Raw genomic sequence first — 23327 nt, 5'->3', positions numbered from 1 at the left:
TCCCCAAGGCTGGTTTCATGGGTGTGCAACCTGTGTAGTCACACAGGGCCCAGTTCTTAGAAGGGCCTTGTGCTTGGTTTAAGGTTCTGCTGTTGTCAACTTGAAATTCTTAATAATTTTGAACACGGAGCCCCCTATTTCCGTTTTGCACTAGGCCCCACATTCTATATAGCCAGTCCTGCTATTCTTGAATACCTTTCCATTTGAGTTTTGCCTCCTGATGCTCTTCTATCCTGAAGTTATAACCCATGTGGAGGTACGTTTTCTTGGCAAGCCCTCTGCCTGAGATCTGAAGCAGGCAGCAGCTAACCTGGGCGGCCCACATATTATAGCTTGGTCTGAGGCTCTGAATTCAACCTGTCAACCCCACAGTAGGTATTATCAGTTTTCCTACTCCCCTCAAGGGAAAGTTGCACATCATTTAGACCATAAATAGACAAGAAATATTCACAAAATCCCATAATGAATAAAACGTGCCTTTATTACACTGAAGAGAAGACCTTCTTTACTGGAGAGCTTCTATTGTCTGTGACATCCAAGAGAGATCTTTTTCTCATTTTCCAAGTGACTGAACTTTACATCTATCCAGATTCTCTACCAATGTCTGGTTGGCCAGGGGCTAAGGTGGAAGAGCTTTGTTTTTGACCGTTTGGTGATTCTCGGATCAGTCTCAATGTGTCTGAGGTGGGGAGAATGTCCATCACCTCTGGTTCTAAAGCACTCTAATCAGTCGAAGTTCAGGTCCCGCATCACAGGTCCTTCTCACTTAGCTAATGTCTCTTCATTTGGAACAGACACAGTAGAGGCTTGAGGGAAACGACTCTGTGACTAAGGTTTGCACGTTAGTGACATACTTATGATCTACCCATCTATCTCTTGCAGGGCTTGATTATCCGTGTCAGACACAATTTAGCAGTGCATTAGACACTGGTGTTGAAGACAGCACTCTGAACAACCTTATTTCCTTCCCACTCTTGAGGTTCCTTTGGCTTTTAATCTTTAATAACAACCACCCTCAATCGCTTCAACTTTTCATCTCTGGTCCAGCATTTATTCTGGATCTCTAATTGTTTGACTGCCACTCTAAGCTCACATTCTTTCCCCTCACTAAGTGGTAATCTTTGTCAGTGCACCCTGCAACTAGCTTCTAATCTCTTAGAGAACACTGTAGATGTTCCTCTCTATTGCTCTCAAAGTATTGCTTCAGACTTATGCTTACCTTCTTCAGAGATTGCAGCTGCTTTTGCTAAAATATCAATTTTATATTCTAAAGCAATTGTTTCCTTATGTAGGTGTTTTATTATTTATTTCTACCCAGATAACTTTTTTGGTTATTTTCACTTAGTTTCCTTGAATGCAGCTCTAAAAGTTGAGAGCAGCACTATCAGATTCTTAGGGAATAGTTTTAAAAACAACCACTTGTTTACTGAACTCTAGTGGTCATTTGTTGTAGGGTTTGCCTTTTTTTTTTTTTTTGAGGAAGATTAGCCCTGAGCTAACATCACTGCCAATCCTCCTCTTTTTGATGAGGAAGACTGGCCCTAAGCTAACATCCATGCCCATTTTCCTCCACTTTATATGTGGGACGCCTGCCACAGCATGGCTTGCTGAGTGGTGCCATGTCCGCACCCGGGATCCGAACCGGCAAACCCAGGGCCACCAAAGTGGAATGTGCAAACTTAACCACTGCGCCACCGGGCCGGCCCACCTTGGAATTGCCCGTTCATCATAACAAAAGTGAAGACCACCATAAAAACTTGTTTCTAATCCAACCATCCAATTGGTATTTTATTTGTTGCACACCTACTATGTGCCAGACACTGTCCTAGGCACTTGGGATACATCATTGAACACCACATATAAAAGTCCCTGCCCTAGGAGAGCTTATATTCTGGCAGGCGAAGGTAAATAATAAACAATAAGCATACTAAATAACTAAATTACATAGTATGTTCACAGATGATAAATAAATGCTCTGGCAAACGCAGAGCAGGGTAAGGTGGATATCGGGAGGGCAGGTTGAAACTTCCCTCCATCAATGCTCCTTCTACTCTCCTATCTTGAGAAATTTCTCCCCATTCTATACTACCGTTAGTTCTCTGATTCCCTTCAGAGCCAAACTTCTTCAACAAGTTGTCTACTCTCTCCACTTTCACTTTCTCACCTCCCAATCACTCTGCAACTCAAAGTTATCTAGTTCCTGTTCCTACCTCTTTACTGAAATCGCTACTGTTAAAGACATCAGCGACTTCTGTGTTACCAAATCGAGTGGAAATGAATCAGAATTTTGATAATGTTGATCACTCCCTCCTCCTTGAAACATGCCATCCTCTTGGGTTTCATTATACTGCTCTCTCCTGCTTTTCTTCATACTTCTCAGTCTCCATGACAGCTACACTACTTATGACCATCCTTTAAATGCTGTGTTTCTCTGAATTATATTCCAGTCCCTTCTTTTTTTCTTATTCTTCTTGGTTGAAATCATTCACTGTGACTTCAATTATCATCTATATATTGATGACTCCTAAACTTCTCTATCTAGCCAGATCTTTCTCCTGAGCTCCAAACCCATATATCTAACTGCCTACTAGTCATCTCTACCTGGATGGCCAACAGGCACTTCACACAGCCTACCCAAAAATGACTCACCTTCACCTGCCAAACCTGCCCTTCTTCTCATTGTCCCACCTCAGTGAATAGTACCACTATCTTTCCAGTCGGCCTGTCATTTAGAAACCTGAAACTCATACTCCCCTTTCAACTTCTCATTTCTTCCCACATACACATTAATCACCAAGTCCTACTGATGCTACACGCTAAAAAGCTCTCAAATCTATTTACCTGTATCCACGGCGCCACTACGCTAGTCCAGGATACCGTATTTTCTCATCCATATTAATATAACCACCTCATAACTGGCTCCCTTGACTCTAGTGTCGCTCACGTTCAATTCTCACACAATTGCCAGAGTGACCTCCCAGGATGTAAATCTAACAATATCCTTCCTTTGATTAAAACCCTTCATTGGTTCCTTTCTGTCCACAGGATAATATCTGACTCTTTCATGTGGGTTATAAAGTTCTTCCGATCTAACATCGAAGTTGAAGTTGCTGCCATCTTGAACTACTTGCAGTGCTCCAAATACTCCATGCCTTTGGGCCTTCACATTCTGAAACACTTCTCCCACCACGCAGTGATGACATGGCAAGTGTCTGTTGATCCTTCTTACCTTTCATTTTATGTCTCTTCCTGAAGTCTGGGCTAGATGCCCCTGCGATGTGCTCCCATAGAACGTGGTACTCCTCCTAACACAGTCCTGTCATTACCTCTTTATCTGGCTTCCTCCCCAGCTGGACTGTGAACTCCATGAGGGAAAGGCCAAGTCTATCTTGCTTGTGACTATATCCCTAGTCCATAGAAAGTGCATGGCCCATAGCAGAGACTCAATCAATACTGAATGAATGAGCAACAAGCCCAGGTAAACTTGAGCCCCATACATTTCAAAAGAGTAAAGTGAATCATAAAGAAAGATATAACTTTAAAGAAAATCAGTTATGTAGTCACAGAACATAATTGTTTTCTTTAAAAAGTAAAGAAAACATGAGATAACAGTGTTCAGTTCTGTTGTCGAGGTAGCGGGATTATGGTTTACTTTTTTTCTTCTAATAACCTTATTTAGCAAATTTTCTATTATGAGTCTGTCTTTTATGGTAGAAAAAATAATGTTATAAATTATAAAATAAAAAGTAGAACCCTACTACAAAATGTTATTAGCTCTTTTTCTCAAAATGAATAGAGTATCATATACAGTAAAATATGATCACTGGGTTTTTGCCCCCACTTTTTTAGAAGGTGAATAACAACACAAAATCTCTGCCTTATTTAACACCAACAGAAGTATACGTTGATAACATAACCCAAGTTGCAAAAATCTCGTCACTATCTAGGGCCTGAAACACCACCAGTGCCTGTCATATGGCATTTAAAATTCTATAGAAATTATTTTTAATAAAAAGAATCAGGATTCTGGTTTGATGCACAAAAACAAAACTATCAACTTTATTTTATATTTGGAAGTAAACATGACAAAAATAAGAACTAATTTTTGTCTTTCAAAAACGCTCCATCAGGTTTAGATGACTGGGACAGTCTCCTGTGCTCTGAATGGTTTGCGTTCTTCTCACTGGGAAAGTAATGCTACAGGAGAAAAGTAAAATGGAGTTAAACAACTTAGAAAGACTAGTATACATACATCACACTTTGTAATAAAAGGAAATGACTGCAACAAAGTTCTCAAACCCTATATATTGAATGCTATGACTAACATGTATTTTCAGTTTGCCAGTGTATCATCATCTTATTTTACTGTGAGGCATACAGACAAAATACACTATAGCAAATACCATTGCAATGACAGTTTCTGAATAACAAAATTAACTTCTATGCCCCAATGAATGGCCCACAGAAATCAAGTTTTGTTTGTCTAGTTATAATGTCACATATGTGTACGTGTGTGTGCATGCATACATATGCACATGTATGTACTGCATTAAACTTACACAAAGTAATACATAGGTATGTATAATAATATACATGTATGATTATTATTATATACACTTACGTATCAGCTTATATAAGAAATATGTTATATACACACACATATAATACTATATAAGGATTTTCTTTTGTTTCTCCTGAGATAAGTCACTTTTCTTATTCATCTGGTCCAAACTTCTCCTTTTGCAGCTTGGTGAACTGAGGCCCAGGAAAATTAAGGGATTTTCCCAAGCCCCCACTGTAAACAATGGCAGAACTGGGACTAAAGCCAGAGTCTCCTGAGCCTAAGTTCAATGGTCTGTTCTTCTAATCTCCGCTTCTCTGTAACTGAGGCTAGAAATTAACACATTAAATTTGAGTAACGCATTGCAATTTTCAAAGCATTTTCATAGACGTTATATTGTTTAAGCTACACAAAAAAATCTCAGCTGATGGTATCAAGGAGCTGAAAGGTTAAGTTACTTGCCCATGGAAACACCACTAGTTAATAGCCTGAATCTCCTGACTCCCAGTCCAGTACTCTGAAGTATACCTCTTTTCTCACCAACCATTTTATTCTTGCTCAGCCCTTCACAATTATTTTGAAAAGCAGAGGCTCAAGCCAAGGCTAGGGTATCTGTAAGCCTGTGCAAGTGAGGCCTGGGAGTTCTTAGTGTTTGATTCTGGGATATCCCTAGTGATAATATCATTTCAGAAGCTGATACTCCTGTGGTCCAAACATTTGTGGGGTAAAACATAAGCATCACTCAAACCAAGATGATGGCAACAAGAATCAAATATTACATACTCCAACTTTATACCTTATGGTCAATTAACTTTAGACTCCTGCTCCTTGCCATCATCTAGTCCTTTCTCATCTTCCATTATTGCCTCTACTACTTCAGTATCCTTCTTTAGTTTGTTTCTTTGTTTCTTCCAATCCTTTAAAACTCTGTTAACTTTCCTTCGTAAATGATTGGTCCATTTGCTGTAATATTAAAAGTTCAAAGTGAAACCTTATTTCAGTGATAGAACAATAACAATGGTAAATTAGAAGGAAAAGGTTATTTGCCTACATAACTCTTAACACATTTCCACCTGATTGTTTAACTCACCAGATTTAATAAATCTGATAGGAAGTATTACATCTGGCTCACTCATATTTATTATTGTAATCACTATTGTCACTCTATATACAGTCATTTTGATCATTTGATCCATCACAACAGGAGTGCTGTCTTACTTCCCTCTGCTGACATCAATGTTACCCACCCTTTAAGACCCAGCTTCTATTATCTTGTCTAAGAAGCCTTCCCTTTCACTCCTAGCCTATAGGGATACCTCTCTCCTATGAACTTCAAAACTAAATAGTAATAGTTTACATTATATTAGCATCTACAATTTAACAATTTTGGACTTCCCCTATTACCATCATTTGGTATTCAATCCTGTACTTCCTTGTATTTGCGTGGACAGTGGGTGAAGGGCGGCACTTGAGAACCTATCATAGGACAAGAATTTGGCCAGGTGCTTTACATACTTTATCTCATTTAATTCTCACAACCATCCTAAAAGGTGGATATTGTGTTTCCTATTTTGCAAATGATTAAATTGGGGCTTAGAAAGGTAAGATAACTCACTCAAGGTCATACACAGCCAGTAAACGGAGATGCTGGCATTTGTACCTAGGTCTGTCTGACTCTAAAGTATAGACTCTTTCCATTAGACCACATTGCAGCATTAGCTAATAATGACTAATAACGACAATCATGATAGACTTCCTATGTGTCAAGGCCTGGATATAAGCACTTCATGTACATGATCTCATTTAGTCTTCATGATGACTTGATGAGGCAGGTACTATTTCTATCATTTCCATTTTTCAGATGGGGAAACTGAGGCACTGAGGAGGAAAGCAACTTTCCCAAAGCCACCAGACTACTCAGTAGTGAAGCCAGGATTCAAATCCAAATCTGCCTAAGTCTAAAGTTCAATCTCTATCCACTACGCTCACCTGTCTCTTTTTTCCCTCTGAGCTTAGAAATAACTTCAGGCTAAAAATTTACCTCTTAACTTTTTATACTCCACAGGGCCTGGTACCCAATGGGTGTTCAGGAAATGTTAGTTGATTTTTATGTTTATAGAGCTTTCACTTTCTAAAGACCTAAACACAAGCCAAGGAGAAAAACATAGAAATGCTCAAGGCAGAGGTAAAGATGGAAACCAAAGAGAAAGAAAGAAAGATTTGCATTCAATATGATGAATAGGTGACAGATACATATTCCTATCCTCAGCTCAATGCTAGGTAGCACACAGAAGAGGACACCTGACCCCTGACAGTGCTACGTAACTATACTGAGCAACCAGATTCTGAGCATGTGGGGCCCAGAGATAGACAAGCCTGCCTTTCAAATGATGACTTTGAAGGTAATACTCACTTTTCTCCCCTAAAACTGCATTACTGAGTTGTCACTGAGCTCTACTAGGTAAGACAGATGTGGAGCAAATAAACACCTTTTTCTCAATTAATCATAAAAAGATCTCCAGGCATAAATGAAATAGTGTGTGAAGGCCAAAAATATATTTATATGATTTACCTATGGCCTCTTTATGTCACGGTGTTTTTTAACTGCAGTCTCAAAAAAAATAATAACTGAAACAACTACATAGTTCTCAGTCCCTTGGGGCCAGATGTGTTTCAGAATGCAGAATATTTCGGATTTTAGAAAGGTAATACAGCATGACGTACTGAATATTACATGATACTGTCATGGGGTCTGGGGTAGCATCTCATAAGCAAACACAGCAATATTTCTGCAACAAAATAAATGAATACTTACTATAAGCATTAAATAATGACTAGAAAGAGTGTCAGGTCAGGTTCAGTTCTGTTGCCAAATGAGTTAGGAAAAAAGCTTTAGGTTTGCAGAACTTTCTGAATTTCAGAATTTTAGATAAGAAATGAAGGACATATTTTCTAATGCTGTGACTTCAATATATCTTACTTTAAACAATTAAAATGACTGTTTTCTTTATCCATAGATTTTATTTTAAATGTAATAGTGTACATTGCACCTCAATTTACAAAGAAAAATGTAACACAGCCTTATTACTTTCAAAAGCCAGTGCACTGCTCTAGGCTGCAGAGGACTTGGTTTTAGGCTCAGCCTTCTAACATTCTGAGATGCAAAGTTAGATATGCCACCCAATATATAATGAGAATGCCTAAGGGGAAAAAGGGTTGAAATGATTTGTCTAGTGTCCTAGAAGTGATTTTCTTCTTTTCATATAAAATGTCATATATTGTGGCCAGCATACTCACACTTGAAATGTACAGACCAAGTTACCCCATATTCATTCACGGACTGACACAATAGCTCGTTTATGAAATAAATACTATTCTAAATACTAGAGACATAAAGATGAATAAGACATGGGACCTGCCCTCAAAGAGCTTAAAATTTAGAAGAGAAGACAGATATAAGGCTGATAATTATATCACACTGAAATAAGTCCAAGTAGAAGTAAGCAGAGATTGGCAGGAGACAAAGACCCAGACTTACTAAATTAGAATCGCTTGGGTACAGCCCAAGAATCTGTATTGTCAAATATTCCCAAGATTACTTCCATAGAAGCCATCTACAGACCAGAGTTTGAGAAATACTGGTCTAGTGGGCTGATTTTTTCATGTTTCTTAACAATCTCTAATTCATTAATATAAACATAAATTCTTTAAGATAATTTAAAAAACATAACATCAATTTTATACATAGAAAATTGTATAAGTTTAACTTATCATTGGCAGTCACAAAGATAGTCAGAAAATCCAGAGAAATGACTAACTAGATTATTTCAATCATTATATATCGAATTGCCTACTACACGGCCTAGACACTAGTGGTTCCCAAACCTGAGTGTACATGAGAATCACTTGTTGTGCTTGTTAAAACACCAATTGCTGGGCTCTAAGCCCAGAGTTTCTGATTCAGTAGGTGGGGTGGGGGCTGAGAACATGCATTTCTTACATGCTCCCAGGGATGATGATGATAATGGTCAGGAACTCCATTTTGGGAAACACAGTCCTGGACTCAAAGAAATATGAAGCTTGGTCCCTTGTCCTTACGAAAGTTACAATTTAACCAGAGAAAGAAAACTAACAACAGGAAACAAAGGATAATTATGTGTTAGAAAGAATACAAGTGCAGAAAGAGGTCCTGAGAAAAGAGAAAATATTGGGACCTGGAGCAGTTGCAAAACACTTCACGGAAGAGTTGAGGCAGTTGCAACTTAGAAAGAATTCAAATAAGTGAAGAGGATGAAGAAGAACAATCCCAAGGCCTGGGAGCAACATGGGCAAAAGAACAGAGGTAAGAAGAAAGCCTGGCGTATGCCAAGAAAACTAAAGATAGCACCCTGGCTGGAGCAAAAGATACAGAGTGTTACAAGAAATAATATTGGAGTTATAGAATGAGTCCGGTATAGATGACTTTGAAAGCCACAGCACTTTGAGTGGACTTGCAGTAACAAGATGCCATTGTGTTTTTATCTACATTTTTTTCTTCCTATTTCCTATAGTAGAAACAGCAAGTAACTCGGAAGAGAGATTGGAGTCCTTGCCTTACCACCATGTAAATCTTAAGCAAGAAGTCAAGCCTCCCTGTACCTCTCTGTTTTAGAGATCAAATAAGACAATGTATGTGAGAAAACTATATAAACCGGAAAAAAACAAACATTCTTATTGTTTTATCTGTACCTTTTTTATAGAGTGTGACTTTTTACCTTGGATACTTGTACAGATCCCTCATTAGACTGTATGTCCCTTGAGAGCAGGCAGCATGATCTGCTTCACTTTTTTTGTCCTTCACAGCACCTAGCACACGGCCTAGACTCCAGATATTCTTGAATACATTAGAAGTTCTTGATTGATATAATGAAACGAACTAATAGTATTTTCAGAAGATAAGTCTGTCAGGACATTACAAGATGGATTAGAAGGAACAGATTAGGAGCCCAGGTATATGTACAAATCGGCCTAGCAAGCATCCTTACTCAATTCCCTCCTTCCTAAGGGCACAGCCATACATTCCTACTGAAGTGCCAAGAAACTTGTCCAGGACACAACTCCCAGCCATCTTCCAAATCCCACTTGCAGTCCCATTCCAGTTATTATCTCTCTTGTATGAACTCTTTGGATTGGACATATTATGATGCCTTCCTCAGTTCCCAATCCTGCCTTTGCCTTTGGATGCTAGCTAGCCTTGTGTTATGGACTGAATGTTTGTGTCCCTAAAATCCATATACTAAAGCCATAACACCCAGTGTGGCTATATTTGGAGATGGGGGTTCTAAGGAAGTATTTAAGGGTAAATGAGGTCATAAGGGTGGGGTCTCGGTTGGTAAAACTAGAGTCACTATAAAAAGAGACACCAGGGAGCTTGTTCTTTCTCTCTCTTCCCACTTTCATTGCATCAAAGAAAGGCCATGTGAGTACACAGCAGAAAGATCCCTATCTGCAAGCTAGGAAGAGAGACCTCACCAGAAATCAAATTAGCTGGCATCTTGATCATGGACTTCTGGCCTGCAGAACTGTGAGAAAACAAATGTCTACTGGTTAATCCATCCAGTCTGCGGGATATTGTTATGGCAGCCCTTGAAGATTACTAGATCTTGGTTCCCTTTTGCTTCTCTCCTGAAACCACTTACCCAGCAGAGTAGCTGACAGCATACGAGGCCTGGACTAAGCTGTGACTATAAAATGAGAGAAGAGACAAATCCCAGACTCATTCCAAAGGAAACTAAAGAATGACAGGGTGACTAAGAGAACAGATTATATATTGAGGATAAAGGAAAGTAAACAGTCAGAAATAATTCCAAGGTTCCTAGCCTGGGAGACCAATGAAACCACTGACAGAAATGGACAAGTGTCAAGGGGAAACGACTTGGGAGAAAAAGAAGATAAGTTCAGTTTTGCACATGTTGCATTTAAGGTGCTGACAGAACATCTAATTCATGAGAGCGGTTGGAAATATGGAAGAGGCAGAGGTGAGGATTTCAGGATTCAGATTTAAGAATCATTCATGCAGAATCGCCCAGAATATTATGGTCAGAAAGAACCCTAGAAATTATTTAATTCATTATTTACTCTAATATTATGAGAAAAGCAATACCAAAAGAAGTTAGGCTCACCATAAAACTGGTGGCAAAGGCAGAACTAGAACTCAGGTCTTTTTAAATGTTCTTTCTGCTACAAACTTGTAATATTCTCCGGTAGATGAGAATAAGGCTTTGGGAAACAACCACAGCTGGGAGAAGAAAGAAAAGCAAACTGAGATGGATCAGAATGGTAAGAAGAACAATAAAATCCAAGGAAGGAAAGATTCAAGACAGGAGCAGTCAACAGTGTACTACGTGACAAAAAGGTCAAGTTGGATGGGAACTGAAAAAAGGTCACTGCATTTTGCAATGAAGTTATTAGTTACTTGGCAACAAACTGTTCTTTTTAATCATATCTACTGTTCCAGAATTCTCTAAAATGCTGCCCTTGGAGTCCTTGCAATGGGAACACCTCAGACATATAATCCACATATAATGAGGTTCTCTTATTAGTTCAGCAGCTAAATTACCTTGAACAGGGTCCAAGAAGAACCAGTTCTACGTGAATTTCAAATCTACAGTGACTCATGTTAGAGCAGGGTTCCAGTTTGCTCACATTCTCATCTGATCATATTTTCTCAAAGTTCTTAGAGCCTAGCCATACTTTTAAAATTTATAGATTTTATTTCCTTTCTCTGAATTCATATGTATATAATCCTAGGAACTTCAAACCTTTCAGCAGTTGGCTAATTACTGCATAACGCTTTTCAAAATAACATTACTAATTATACTGTACAGTATAATGAAACACACAAACATGGGGATTTGAAAATGTAAATGCCTATTTTTGAAATTCAATGGGTGATGATTTTTAGGCAATTTTTGACACATTTATTCCCAATTCTTTACTTCCCATTCTAAGAAAGTAAGTGGTATTAAGACTATCTGCATAATGAAAACCACATTATAATACAGAGAATCACGCAGCAAGATTTGTCTAAATGTAGAAATTTTCAGTAACAGCCATCTGGCAAGTAGCAACGTTGAAAGTGTATGGGGGATGTGCTATTTACATCATCTGTGTATCAGATGATCTACAACCTTAAAAAAAGCATGGCTTTTTATTAAGTGAAAGAAAACATAGTTTTGTCATTTTCAGACTGAGTTCTGAATTTTTTCTTAATTCAGAGTTACAAATTCAATCTGATAGGAAGAAAAAGAATATGAAAATGCACTTCATCTGAGTTTAATAGGCATGGTATTATAATGTTTGAATTTTCCACCTTACCAAAGCTATGTACACACTCAAGTATCCTATCACTATATAACACACAGATGTTTAACTGGCATATGCATACAGATTAAACTTTATCTAAAAACCAATAAAGATTAGACACTGAATTTGGCACTTCAGACTACTGTTATTAGCACTCTATTACTGTAATGGGCATAATTCAGCCACCCGCCTTTCCTTCTCTTCCCCGAGAGCCCCTACCCTGCTTCCTTTTGTCCCTATCCACCTGATCTTTTTCTTCCTTCAGCTCTATGTAAGTCTTAAGCCTACCAGTGACACTTAAACCTAATGAGCCTTCTGATCCCTATTAATGAGAATAAAAATAAATCTTACATAACCTTGAGGACGTAATGAATTTCAAAACACATCTTATACGTGAGTTACTAAGGCTATTAGTAGCAAATTCTTAGAAAGCTTTTTACTAATGCTCTCTGCTCCCTTTTGTATACGTGCAACCAGTTCAAGCTGGTTCTCAGTGTACCTGATTCATAACACACCTGAGTTCAAGTCGAGTAGAAGTAAACTAGAGGTTCAGTTATAGATTATTCCAGGTGGCATTTCAGCCAGTTCTGCTTAGAAATGACAAGCAGTTAAGGGGTCTATAGCAAGGAGACCCCATTGAGATATAATGAATTCTGTGGAAGGGCCCCCTCTGCACCTAACCCAAATGTTGTCCTCCCTTCAAAACTAAGCTCAAATAGCACCTCCACAGTGGAGCTGACCCTGCTCTCTCTCAACCATCTTGACGTCCATTGCCTCAGAACTTTTGTAAGTTATTGCCACTGCTCATTGTAGTCCTAATTATATTTCATCTTATATTGTTATTTAATATGTCATGCTTGGGATATATTTTAAGGTAGATTTATGCTCCTTAAAAGTCGGGCCTATGGTATTAGACGTCTCTATACCCTCCACAATACCTAGCACAAGCAAATAGTGACTGAATATGGTCAATTATGGAAAGCATGAACTAGGCACCAAAAGAATGAAATATATTTGGCTCTGGAAAGTGATTATCCTCTTCATCTAAACTGGTTTCATTTCTCCCACCTGCTCATATTGCTTCTCATTTTTCATCCCTCCAGCCCTTGCTAGTTGTCAGCTCCTTAGGTGATCTGTAATAAAAGGAACTGTCCAAACTGCAGGAGCTGGGAAATGTCAAAACATCATTTCTTTTTTCTTATGACTGAAGGCAGAGAGGAGAGCTATAACGGCATTTTCCTGAAGGAATGTATACTTAATATATAGGACAGGACCCAGCAGGAGGAGGAGCTGAAGAGCATCTTCCAATGCCTCAAGACTTCTTCCAACAAAGAGGCCCAGACACTGTTACTGCCGATCTGCATTTGGCTTTTAGCCCCTCTGATTTAGACAAGTAACTGTGTTTGGCTTCTTTTCTTTTTCAAATGACTACATACTGATTTTACTGCTGAATCTATTTTCCTCTTATGAGGCCATTTATTTTACCTACTATAATATTTTATCTCTCTCTTTATTCTTTGAAATGAAGAACAGGAAATGAATTAAAAGGATAGTTCTAAAGAGAGATCTTGCTCCCAAAAAGGGGAGTTTAGCACACTTTGGTCTCCATATAAGCGCCTTGTTTGGTATCAAGGATAGAATCTTCATTCTAACACAATTATTCCCCTTCCTTCTAAAATCAGCTTACCAGGAAAAGCTGACAGTGCCCCATCCACCCTTAACTATCCGTTGTTCCTGGAAATTCAGCTAAGCAGCAAGCTGAAACTGACACCTGCTCTAGAGTTAGGACAAGCCAGCCCTGGTGGTCTAGTGGTTAAGATTCAGTGCTCTGCCACAGCCTGGGTTCATTTCCCGGTCAGGGAACCACAGCACCCATCTGCTGGTTGTCATACTGTGGTGGCGGTGCATTGCTGTGATGCTGAAAGCTACTCCAGTGGTTTTTCTCAGGGCTAATCTTCCTCAAAAAAAAGAAGACCTGATGGTAGATGACCATATACTAGATGGAGACTAATACTTCTGGGAATCCCTTGAGTTGTAGTCAATACTCAGCTACACTTCATGCATCCCCAGCTCACTGATTTATTTTTCCTTCCAATTGAGATTTTGCTTGATGAGGGAATGTACAGACTATGCAAGAGGATGTCTTAAATTTACAGAAAAATAAAACATGTCTTTTAAAAATATTATGGTAACTGTACTTTTACATTTTTCCTGAGATACCCTCTTTTAAACAAAAAGGACCCAAACATAATCCCTGTGTTTCTGGAGCATATGAATAAACGTGTCTACACAGAAAAATCCAAGTATACTCAGCAACCAGCAAATAAAAGTTTATGTTTGCCTACCTCCTCCGGCAAAGAGAGCAGCAATAAATGGGCAGACATCCCAGGATGATCATGCTGATCACACCAAGCCCAAACATCCGCAACATCTGTGTTGGCTCTGTTGGTTTAATTATATCCTGTTACTTTTATGACTTAAGCAAGAGAAGCAAATCTGAGTTCTTTCATAAAGTCATTATAAAAAAACTATCAGTTAATAAAGTAAAATATGGAGGTATTCTTATATGACAGGTAAATATCCTTGCTATTCTATAAGTAGTAGGAGTTTATGAAGTGTTCTTGAAATATAACTAAAGACTACACTTTAAATACATGGTCCCCAGCAATGAAAGCCTTAAGAAAATGATCCTACTGTTTTTGCTAACAGATTATTACAACTCGTATTGTATATTTCTTAAGAAATATACAGGCCTAAGCCTGTTTTTTCTTTTGCCATGTGCTACATATCTTAGAGCACTCGAGGAGTGAATTAATCTATGACTCGTTAACTTGATGAAGGAACGGCTTCTTAAATGTTTACTTCCAAATTATAAAACATTAAATTAAACAAGAAATCAATAATGTGCAGGTAAATAAGCATATTTTATTCTTCTACTCATTCGGAAACACATTCTAATATGATTGGGGAATTGTAAGTCACGGTTCAATTTTTCCCTCTACAAGAACCAAATGTCTCTTCACACATAATATAAAGACTAAACTGATGAATGAATTATAAACATCATGTGACAGTGTTAAAAGTGCAATACTATATTCATGATCAGGTTTCAGTTTCCATTATTAATACTAGATATTCAACAAAGAGCTGTAAATTGAATAGGGACTATATTAACCTAAGACATTGTTTTGCATGCATCCTTTTTGTAGTATTTGTTAGTGTTTAATCATATCAAATACATCCATCATGGGACCAAACTGGTAATATATGCCCTCTACCCAAATGAAGGAACAAAAACAGATGGTCTAGTTCTCAAAACTTCGTAAAGAAAAAAAAATCTTAAGAGAAGAACCTAATTCAAAAACAATAGAACAAGGAGAAACTAATAAACAGACCTTAACAAGAAACATTCAAGTCTACTGTTACATACTGAGATGCTGAAGACAAGATAAATGGGAAGAATTCTATTCAAGAAAAGAAGGTGGGAAGAGGAAAGTAAGCTAAGGCATGCCCAAGAGGCATCTTCTGCCAGGTATTGAGGGTTACATCTCATATAGCCTGGAATCTTTAGGACAAGACAGAGAGTGACTAAAGCAAAATGTATCACATCTAAGGGCTAAGCAGAAACTGCTCACAAATAAAGACCGGACCACCTCAGGACCTTTTGGGACAATATTGCTCTAGGGCTGGGAGTCCCCTTTAAGTGTTAAGCTGGGAGATCCAAATATAAACTTATGCAATTGTGACTTATTTCTTGATTTTTAAAAATAGAAATATAATAAATGTAAGAGGATGAACTTACTATCTTTCAATGGGGCAAAACAAGTGAAGTTACTGGTCCCGAGAGAATAACAGCATCTGTGTGCCAAACATGCACTCTGGTTAAGATCTTGCAGGTCATCCTTGCAGGCCTTCAGCACCTGATTCTCCTTTGGAATGCACGCTTTCGGAAAAAACATTCAAGAAAGAGAATTCAGCATGGTTATCAAGCACTTTCCCTAATTAAATAATTACTGCAAGACAAAAAAGAAAAAGAAACATTTAAAAAAGAAAAAGAAACATTTAACCTGGTATATGTAAAGAAAAGATTGAATGACATATACAAATAGTGATGAATGCTGAAAAAATAAGAGTTAATTTAAAAGTTACCATAAAGTTATTTAACATGACATTTTCAATTCTAGATGAACTGCAGAAAAATAGAAATTGTTAACAGGTAATTGGTAAGGTAGTTTTAAAAGGACGACAAATCATAAGCCGAGTAGCAGTGATATAAATATAACGCAGAAGGAGCTAAATAACAAGAACAGACCAAATGCCCTTAAAACTAACACCTTGTTAAAATAATACCACAGATATCCTCTCACTCAATTTTACTAAGCTACAGAAACTCACTGAATGCATCAATAAGAATGAATGTAAGTAAAATTCACACAGTTTACTGCTAAGAGTAAAGCAAGTGATACTATTAGTATTGACCTACTTTCTGTGAACACCTCATATTGGCACTACAGTATGTTTTACGAGTCTTCCTTTTGACCTTAAGTTATGACTCCATAATTTTGAATAGGCAATGATTTATGGCGTGAACACCAAGATTCATGCAACTGCAATAAATTCACACATATTTGAATGTGTAAGACTCACAAGCTCAAATAGCTGACTTTTGCTAACATCCTGCCTTAAATAAGAGAAACAACTTTAGAAAGGCAGATATCAGATTTTTATTCAAAAAGAAAACCTCTACAGTATGGCTTAAAAAGCCAGCATAGATTCAGTTCAATCTCCAACACCGTCAACAACTACAGACTTAGAAAAGTAATAACTGATGTTTTATGATCATTCCAAAATACTTCAACATCAGCAAAGAGCAATATAATAATTATAAGTATATTTTTACCTTTTGGTATATTTTATTATAGTCCTCTTCCTTAAAGACTGGCAATTCCTAAAGCTAAGGTAAAAATAACAATGGCTATCATTCACTACACACCTATTTGTGCCAGGTACCTTGCTTTACACACATTATTTCTAATCTTCACAACAAACTTTCAAAACGAGTTTTACAACCTCTATTTTAAAAATAAAGAAATAAAAGATCAAAGTAACTTGTGCAAGGTTACAAAATTAATGCATTACCAGTTGCCCTGGATATTCATTTCCCAAACATTTTAGACATATGAGAGTTTAGCTTACTCTGTTGTTATATACTCTAAGCAATCTGTTCTTCAATCCTGCCAGGCCCAGAGTGACTCTCCTCACCAGGCTGGACTGCATCTAAAATACCACGTTGAGTCCTAGGCATTATACACCCAGAAAAGGGTGACAGTAGTCAGGGCCTGCTCAGAGCTGGGACAGACTTGCTGTGTGCTGAGTTCCTCACTACTGGCATTGTTCAAAGACGACTTTCCAGGAATGGAAATCATAGAGATTTTAAATCACAGAAGAGACTGGAGTAGATCTCTAAAGTCCCTTCTAAGGCTGAGCTTCTCTTATTTTATGCTTAAATTGCATCTGATGGGATTTATGCTAGATGCTAAAATTAACTTTCAGACTCAAATTACTAAGAGATATTTGTAATTTTAAAGAAAAGGGTAGAACAATTTTTATCAGGTTTACGCATTCAAGCATATAATTTTGTCCAAAGGGAGAAGGATCATGCGACCTCTCAAGCTTCCCTGCCAGTCTGTCTCTAGGTTATCATTTTAATCTGCAAGAGATCAATCTTTTACAAACAACAGCCTAATGACAAAATGATATACTTTTTTCTTTTTAGTGCTTAAGTGGGAAGAGTGCTGTTCATTTTCAATTATACAGAGGAAGAAATAAATTGGTTAAAAATATTTTACATCTTATGAACTTGTAGTTATTCTTCTCAAAGAAGACAATATACACATTTTATAAATATTTAATCACTGTTCTGAAAGATTTGAATAAACCTAAGCCAGAAATTTCTCTTAAAATGGAACAGTTTGACTTTGTGGGGCAAAAACGTTCTCTCCCACAATTGATTTTGACTCAACTGACTGCACCAGGTTGGAGGAGTACTGGGGATGTAGGTATCTTATTTAGACGATTTTTAAAGGTGGCTTCAGTGTTCGCATAATGTAGTTATTATAAGTAATCATGGGACCTTTTACATCTGCTATTTTCATAAGATCTAAAGCTTAAATCATTTGCTGTTGTTTATGACCAACTTTGGCACTTACTAAACCATTCTTCTGGCTTCACAACATACTACCTTTTCTTTCTCAGATTTCTCTTTCTCCACTCAATTTGACCATGGCAGCATTTTTAATTCATTTAAGGATCTCATTTATTTTGCTATGCTCAGTGGTATTAGGTGTCATAATGCCTGTTTTGCACTTGATGAAACCAGTATAGAGAAACATGAAGAGATTTATGCAAGGACACAGAAGAATTAGTGGTAGAGTCTGGAATGAAACAATGGATATAATTTTGTGTTTATATATGTACATCAAATTTTGTTAGAATAAATTCTGCATGATTTTTAATAAAAGCTTCATCTTTGTAATTCACATTGTCAATTTATTTTAATCTTCTCCTTGAAAGGGTACCACATGCTGAACAAAATGAAATGTGTTATTTGTGGTTAATAATTCTCACGGGTCACCATGTACCTGATAAACACATTATATACAGAATCACAAAAAGACGATGTGACTTGAAACCTGAACTTTTTATCACTAAAACAGATGGGAAAACATCTGGTGTATTCCATAACATTAGAGCCACAAAGTACCTTGATTAATGCCACAGAAGACATCGATTTCACAATACTGGGTCAGTTATTAAATTTCAGGCAATGCCATTAAGGTAATTTGTGAAAGGTTTAGATATTTGTGAAGGAAAAGCATTTTATAAAGAGTAACAAATATTTATGGAATGCCTTAAAAACACTGTCTCAGTTCATCCTCACAATTCTCTGTGGTAAATATCTTCATTTTAAACATGAGTACACTGAGGTTCAAAGGTTATCTTGCCTAAGGCAAAGGGCAAAGTCAGGATTAACACTCAGGTCTGTCCCACCCCAATGCCAATTGACTACACTGCCTCCTAAACATTTAACTACTATTTTCAAAACAAGGAGACGGGAGGGAAAAAACAACAAACAAGAACTTACTTGTTGGAAAGAAAAAACTTAACAGAGCTTCCCATGCAGAGGTGTTTTCCAGAGATGGCCCACTAGCATTTCCATTGCTCCACAGAATATACTGGCTTGGAGACACAGAATTCGAGAATCCTTAAGAAAAAGTGAAATTATTAATCCTAACATATAAAGCATTTATCACTTTCTATGACCCGTTAATAGTAATCACCTTTGCTTAAATTAATTACGGAAAGTATAAGAGCTAACAAATATTGTACTTTCATCTCATAACAGCTCAGATATTATTAATTATCAGAACATGATTCTGCTGTGAAACTGAAAAACTATTAAATCTAAAAATGCTTAAACTATAGGCCAACACATCCCATTGCTGTGCTACACAATAGTGAACCTGCCTCTGACAAACAGCATTGACATTCAGAGGCCCAATCAATTAACAACTTGGAAACTATGTAGTCCAACTAAATCATAAATCAGATCCCATCACAGAAACTCTTGGCAAATATGCTGGCTTCTTTACTAACTGATAAAAATCAAGGCCTTAGACACTGTAAAAGGTTGCTTATCCTTCTTCCTTGCTTCTTCAAACATCTTTTAGTTTTATTTGCATGATCCTCTACTATATTAAGAGGAAAGGATATCCATCTTCACTCCCATAGCATGGATTTGTCCATATCATTAAATATTTCCCAATATTATCTTTAATAACTTCACAGTATTCCATTATAAGGCTCTATAATAACTGAGTTAACCATTTCCCCATAGAAAGACATTTAGGTTGTTTACAATTTATTGATATTATAAAGGATACTGCATAGAACTCACAGATACAGAGAACAGACTGGTGGTTGCCAGAGGCAGGGGGTGAAAGGTGGGTGAAATGGGTGAAGGCAGTCAAAAGGTACAAACTTCCAGTTACAAAATAAGTCAGTCATGGGGATATAACGTACAGCATGGTGACTACAGTTAATACAGTATTATATATTTGAAAGTTCCTGAGAGAGTAGATCTTAAAAGTTTTCATCACAAGAAAAAAAAATTTCTATGTTTGGTGATGGATGTTAACTAGACTTATTGTGGTGATCATTTCACAAGATATACTGATATCAAATCATTATGCTATACACCTGAAACTAATATAACGTTACATGCCAATTATACCTCAATAAATAAAAGAAAAAAACAAAAAATGAAGAACACTGCACTGATTATCACTGGAACTATATATCTGAAGATATTCATGAAAAATTCCTTAGGATAAACTCTTAAGGAATGGTGGGTGACCTTGGCCATACAACCCTCCAGCAAGGCTCTCCCAAGGTACGGTCCTACCAGCAGTGCAGGCAACTGCCAGTTTTCGTGCATCCTCGCCTTTTTGTTGTTGTTGTTTGCCAATTTAATGGCCAAAATAATGGTGTTCCTTTTGCTTTAATTTGCACCTTTAGTCATCAGTGAGCTTACGTCTTTCATACATTTGTTGCATAGTAGAGAACTTAACCGTTAATCTGCCACATATGTTGAAAATATTTTTCAAGGTAGTTGGCTACCTTTGTATTTTTAAAGGTACTTTGGGAAGTTCAAAAGTTTAAAGTGTTTTTTGTTATCAATTGTATCAATCTCTTCCTTTACTGTTTCTGCCTTTCAGGTCATGTCTAGAAAGATACTCTACACTCTAATGTTCCCTTCTAGCACTTTTATAATTTCATTTTTAAATTTAAATCTTTAATCCACTTGGGATATATTTTGGAGTATGTTATGAAGTAGGGATACTTTTTTTTCAGTTGTCCTAATACCATTTATTAAATCCATCCTTTCCTACTTATAATATCACCATCATATTCTAAGTACTTAATAGTCATAGATCTGTTTCTTGACTTTCTATTCTGTTTCACTAATCTACCTGTTTGTGCACCAATACCATCGTTAAAATTTGTCTCATATTGTCATATGTTTTAATAATTGATCTGGCAATCCTTTCATTAATCTTCATTATCAAAATTTTATTCTCAACTCTGAATAATTTTTTAAATGAATCTTAGAATTATCTTGTCAAGTCAAAAACTCCTAATAATATTTTTTTTGTAATTATGTTCAATTATTTAACATTCACTCAAAAACCATTTATTGTGTGCTAGGCATGAATTCAGTTAAATGTAGACTTATTTGGAAAGAACTGATAAGTATAAAATTTTATTACCCAAGAATAGGTTTGTTTCTCCACTCATTCAAGTGTCTTTGTACATCCCTATGTAAGGTTTATAGCTGCATTCATACAGCTCTTGAATCTTTCTTATTATGTTTATTCTCATATACCATATTAATCTTGTTCTTAGGGGAATATGATCTATTTCACCACATTTTCTAGCTGATTACTGCTAATATGTAAGAGAGCTATTGATTTTGGTTCATTGGTTTTATATTTCAACACTATGCAAAAACGTTCACTTATTATAGTTTTATCTTCACTGTATATTACATGTCTTGACAACATTAAAAATAACCCATTTTGTCCTTTTTGCTTTCTCCTAACTCCTACTCATTCAACAAATATCTATTTAATGTCTACTATATTTTAGGTTTTGGGGATACATCAATGAAAAAATCAGATGAGATCCCTGCCCCTCATGGAGCTTACAGTATGGTGGAGCAAACAGACAAAAAAGAAGTAAACGAACAAATTTAATAACTACAAATTGTAATGAATGCAATGAAGTAAGTGGATACCAATGCAGCATAAGGTAGGAGACCTACTTTAAATAGGGGCTGGCCTCTCTTGAGACGATATTTAAGCTAAAAAAAAATAAGAAACTGGCTACACAAAGGGCCTGGAAGAGTGCTTCCAGCACAGGGGACAAAAAATGAGATTAATATTGCCAGGGAAATGATACAGCAAAGAAGCTACAGTTGGAAGCAGCTTCAACAGGACCTATATTCTGTACTGCCACTTGTTCACTCAGTGCCCACCTTCCCCAGCTGACTGCCTCTGTTGCCACTGGACTCAACACACCATCTGAAGGAAGTGTTGGCTGGCAGTAGCACACAGTGGCCTGAGTCTCCACTCTAGGATATCTTCCCCAGATGGTATGCTCTCTGGAGTCTCTCCAGGATGGAGACTGATCCCCAGCTCAGAGTACCCTAGCCTCCAGCCCCTCCCAGACAGGCTTGGCCTTAGGCTGAGGTGAAACACAGGTTGCGGCAACTTCTCTCAGTAGTGTCTGGCCTGGCTTCATTCTATCTTTCTGAAATCTCTCCAAATTTCTGGCATATTGATGGCAGATGGCACTCTTCTGGGTTCTCTGGGTTTTCAACCATCATAGATCTTTTTGTCCTTTCAATGAGCATTTGAAATGGAGGAGGCAATTAAATATTTACTCAGATAGGTATCATCAGTGGCAGCCTGAACCAAAAGCCTCCAGAGTGTTTAACCTGTTCTCCCTATACCACTGGTTTCTTCCCGACTCTGACAGACAATTACTTACAAATTAACGAGTAGTATTTCCCAAAGTGTGGTATGAGTACCATCAGCATTACATGAGTTGATTTTAGGTGAAACACACTTGAATATTTACGGATATATCTCATCTTTGCTATTTATTTACGTTAAAAGTGTAGAAAAAAAATCTATGACCGGCATATCAAAACTATTATGACACCAAACAAGGTTGATATCACTCACCATATGGCAAACCTTTATAAAATTCCTTTTAACCACCCTGTTCTTTCCTCCCTGGGAGCAACTGCCCTTTCCTCTCTCCAAAATCTCCCATCAGCCAGTGCCCAGGTCTTCTCAGATCTTCCTCTCCACCCTGTTAGGCTCTAGCCTCTTTCCCCTCCCCATCACTTTTCATATGCAGAATAATTTCATCCTTTATGCCTCTAATTTGCATCTGTACACTCATTAATATGCTCAAACAAAAGATTAGGAGCCAGCTTCCTTAAATGGCAGCAAGAAACAGTAAAGAACCAATTAGGTTGCCCCGTCACAAAGAATTTTTATTTTTTAATTTCTCTGCTGCAAAAAAAGACTGAAAATCTAACCACATTTCAAAGGAAAAAAAACTAAACTCAAAGCTGTGAGCATCATGGGCATGCAACCTGTGCAATCTACAGTCTAGCTCTTAGAAGGACCCCACGCTTGGTTTAATGCTCTATCATCTTGAAGTTCATAAGAAATTTTGAAGTAGGGATGTTGCATTTTCATTTTGCAAACTACGTTGCCAGCCCTGCTATGCAGTGAAGTCTCTCAGATGAGGAACTGGATTAAAGGGTGAGAAGACAGAAAAGGAACAG

At 37.3% G+C, this 23327-nt stretch overlaps 1 protein-coding gene across 1 annotated transcript in view; it reads right to left on the bottom strand.

Annotated features, from left to right (window-relative positions):
- Positions 1 to 4030: 4030 nt before the first annotated feature.
- LOC138921954 (FMR1 neighbor) overlaps positions 4031 to 23327 on the bottom strand; it is a 33686-nt gene continuing 14389 nt past the window's right edge. Inside the window, exons 2-6 of the mRNA XM_070258189.1 lie at positions 19050 to 19169; positions 15708 to 15848; positions 14251 to 14347; positions 5358 to 5524; positions 4031 to 4197 (exon numbers count right to left, since the gene is read on the bottom strand). Coding sequence (XP_070114290.1) covers positions 5365 to 5524; positions 14251 to 14347; positions 15708 to 15848; positions 19050 to 19169 — 518 coding nt within the window. The 3' untranslated portion in view covers positions 4031 to 4197; positions 5358 to 5364. The remainder of the gene's footprint in view (positions 4198 to 5357; positions 5525 to 14250; positions 14348 to 15707; positions 15849 to 19049; positions 19170 to 23327) is intronic.

Source organism: Equus caballus, chromosome X (genome assembly GCF_041296265.1).
Source record: "Equus caballus isolate H_3958 breed thoroughbred chromosome X, TB-T2T, whole genome shotgun sequence".
Classification (NCBI taxonomy): Eukaryota; Metazoa; Chordata; class Mammalia; order Perissodactyla; family Equidae; genus Equus; species Equus caballus.
The sequence above is the reverse complement of the archived record's forward strand: the minus strand, read 5'-3'. Positions and strand labels throughout refer to the sequence as shown.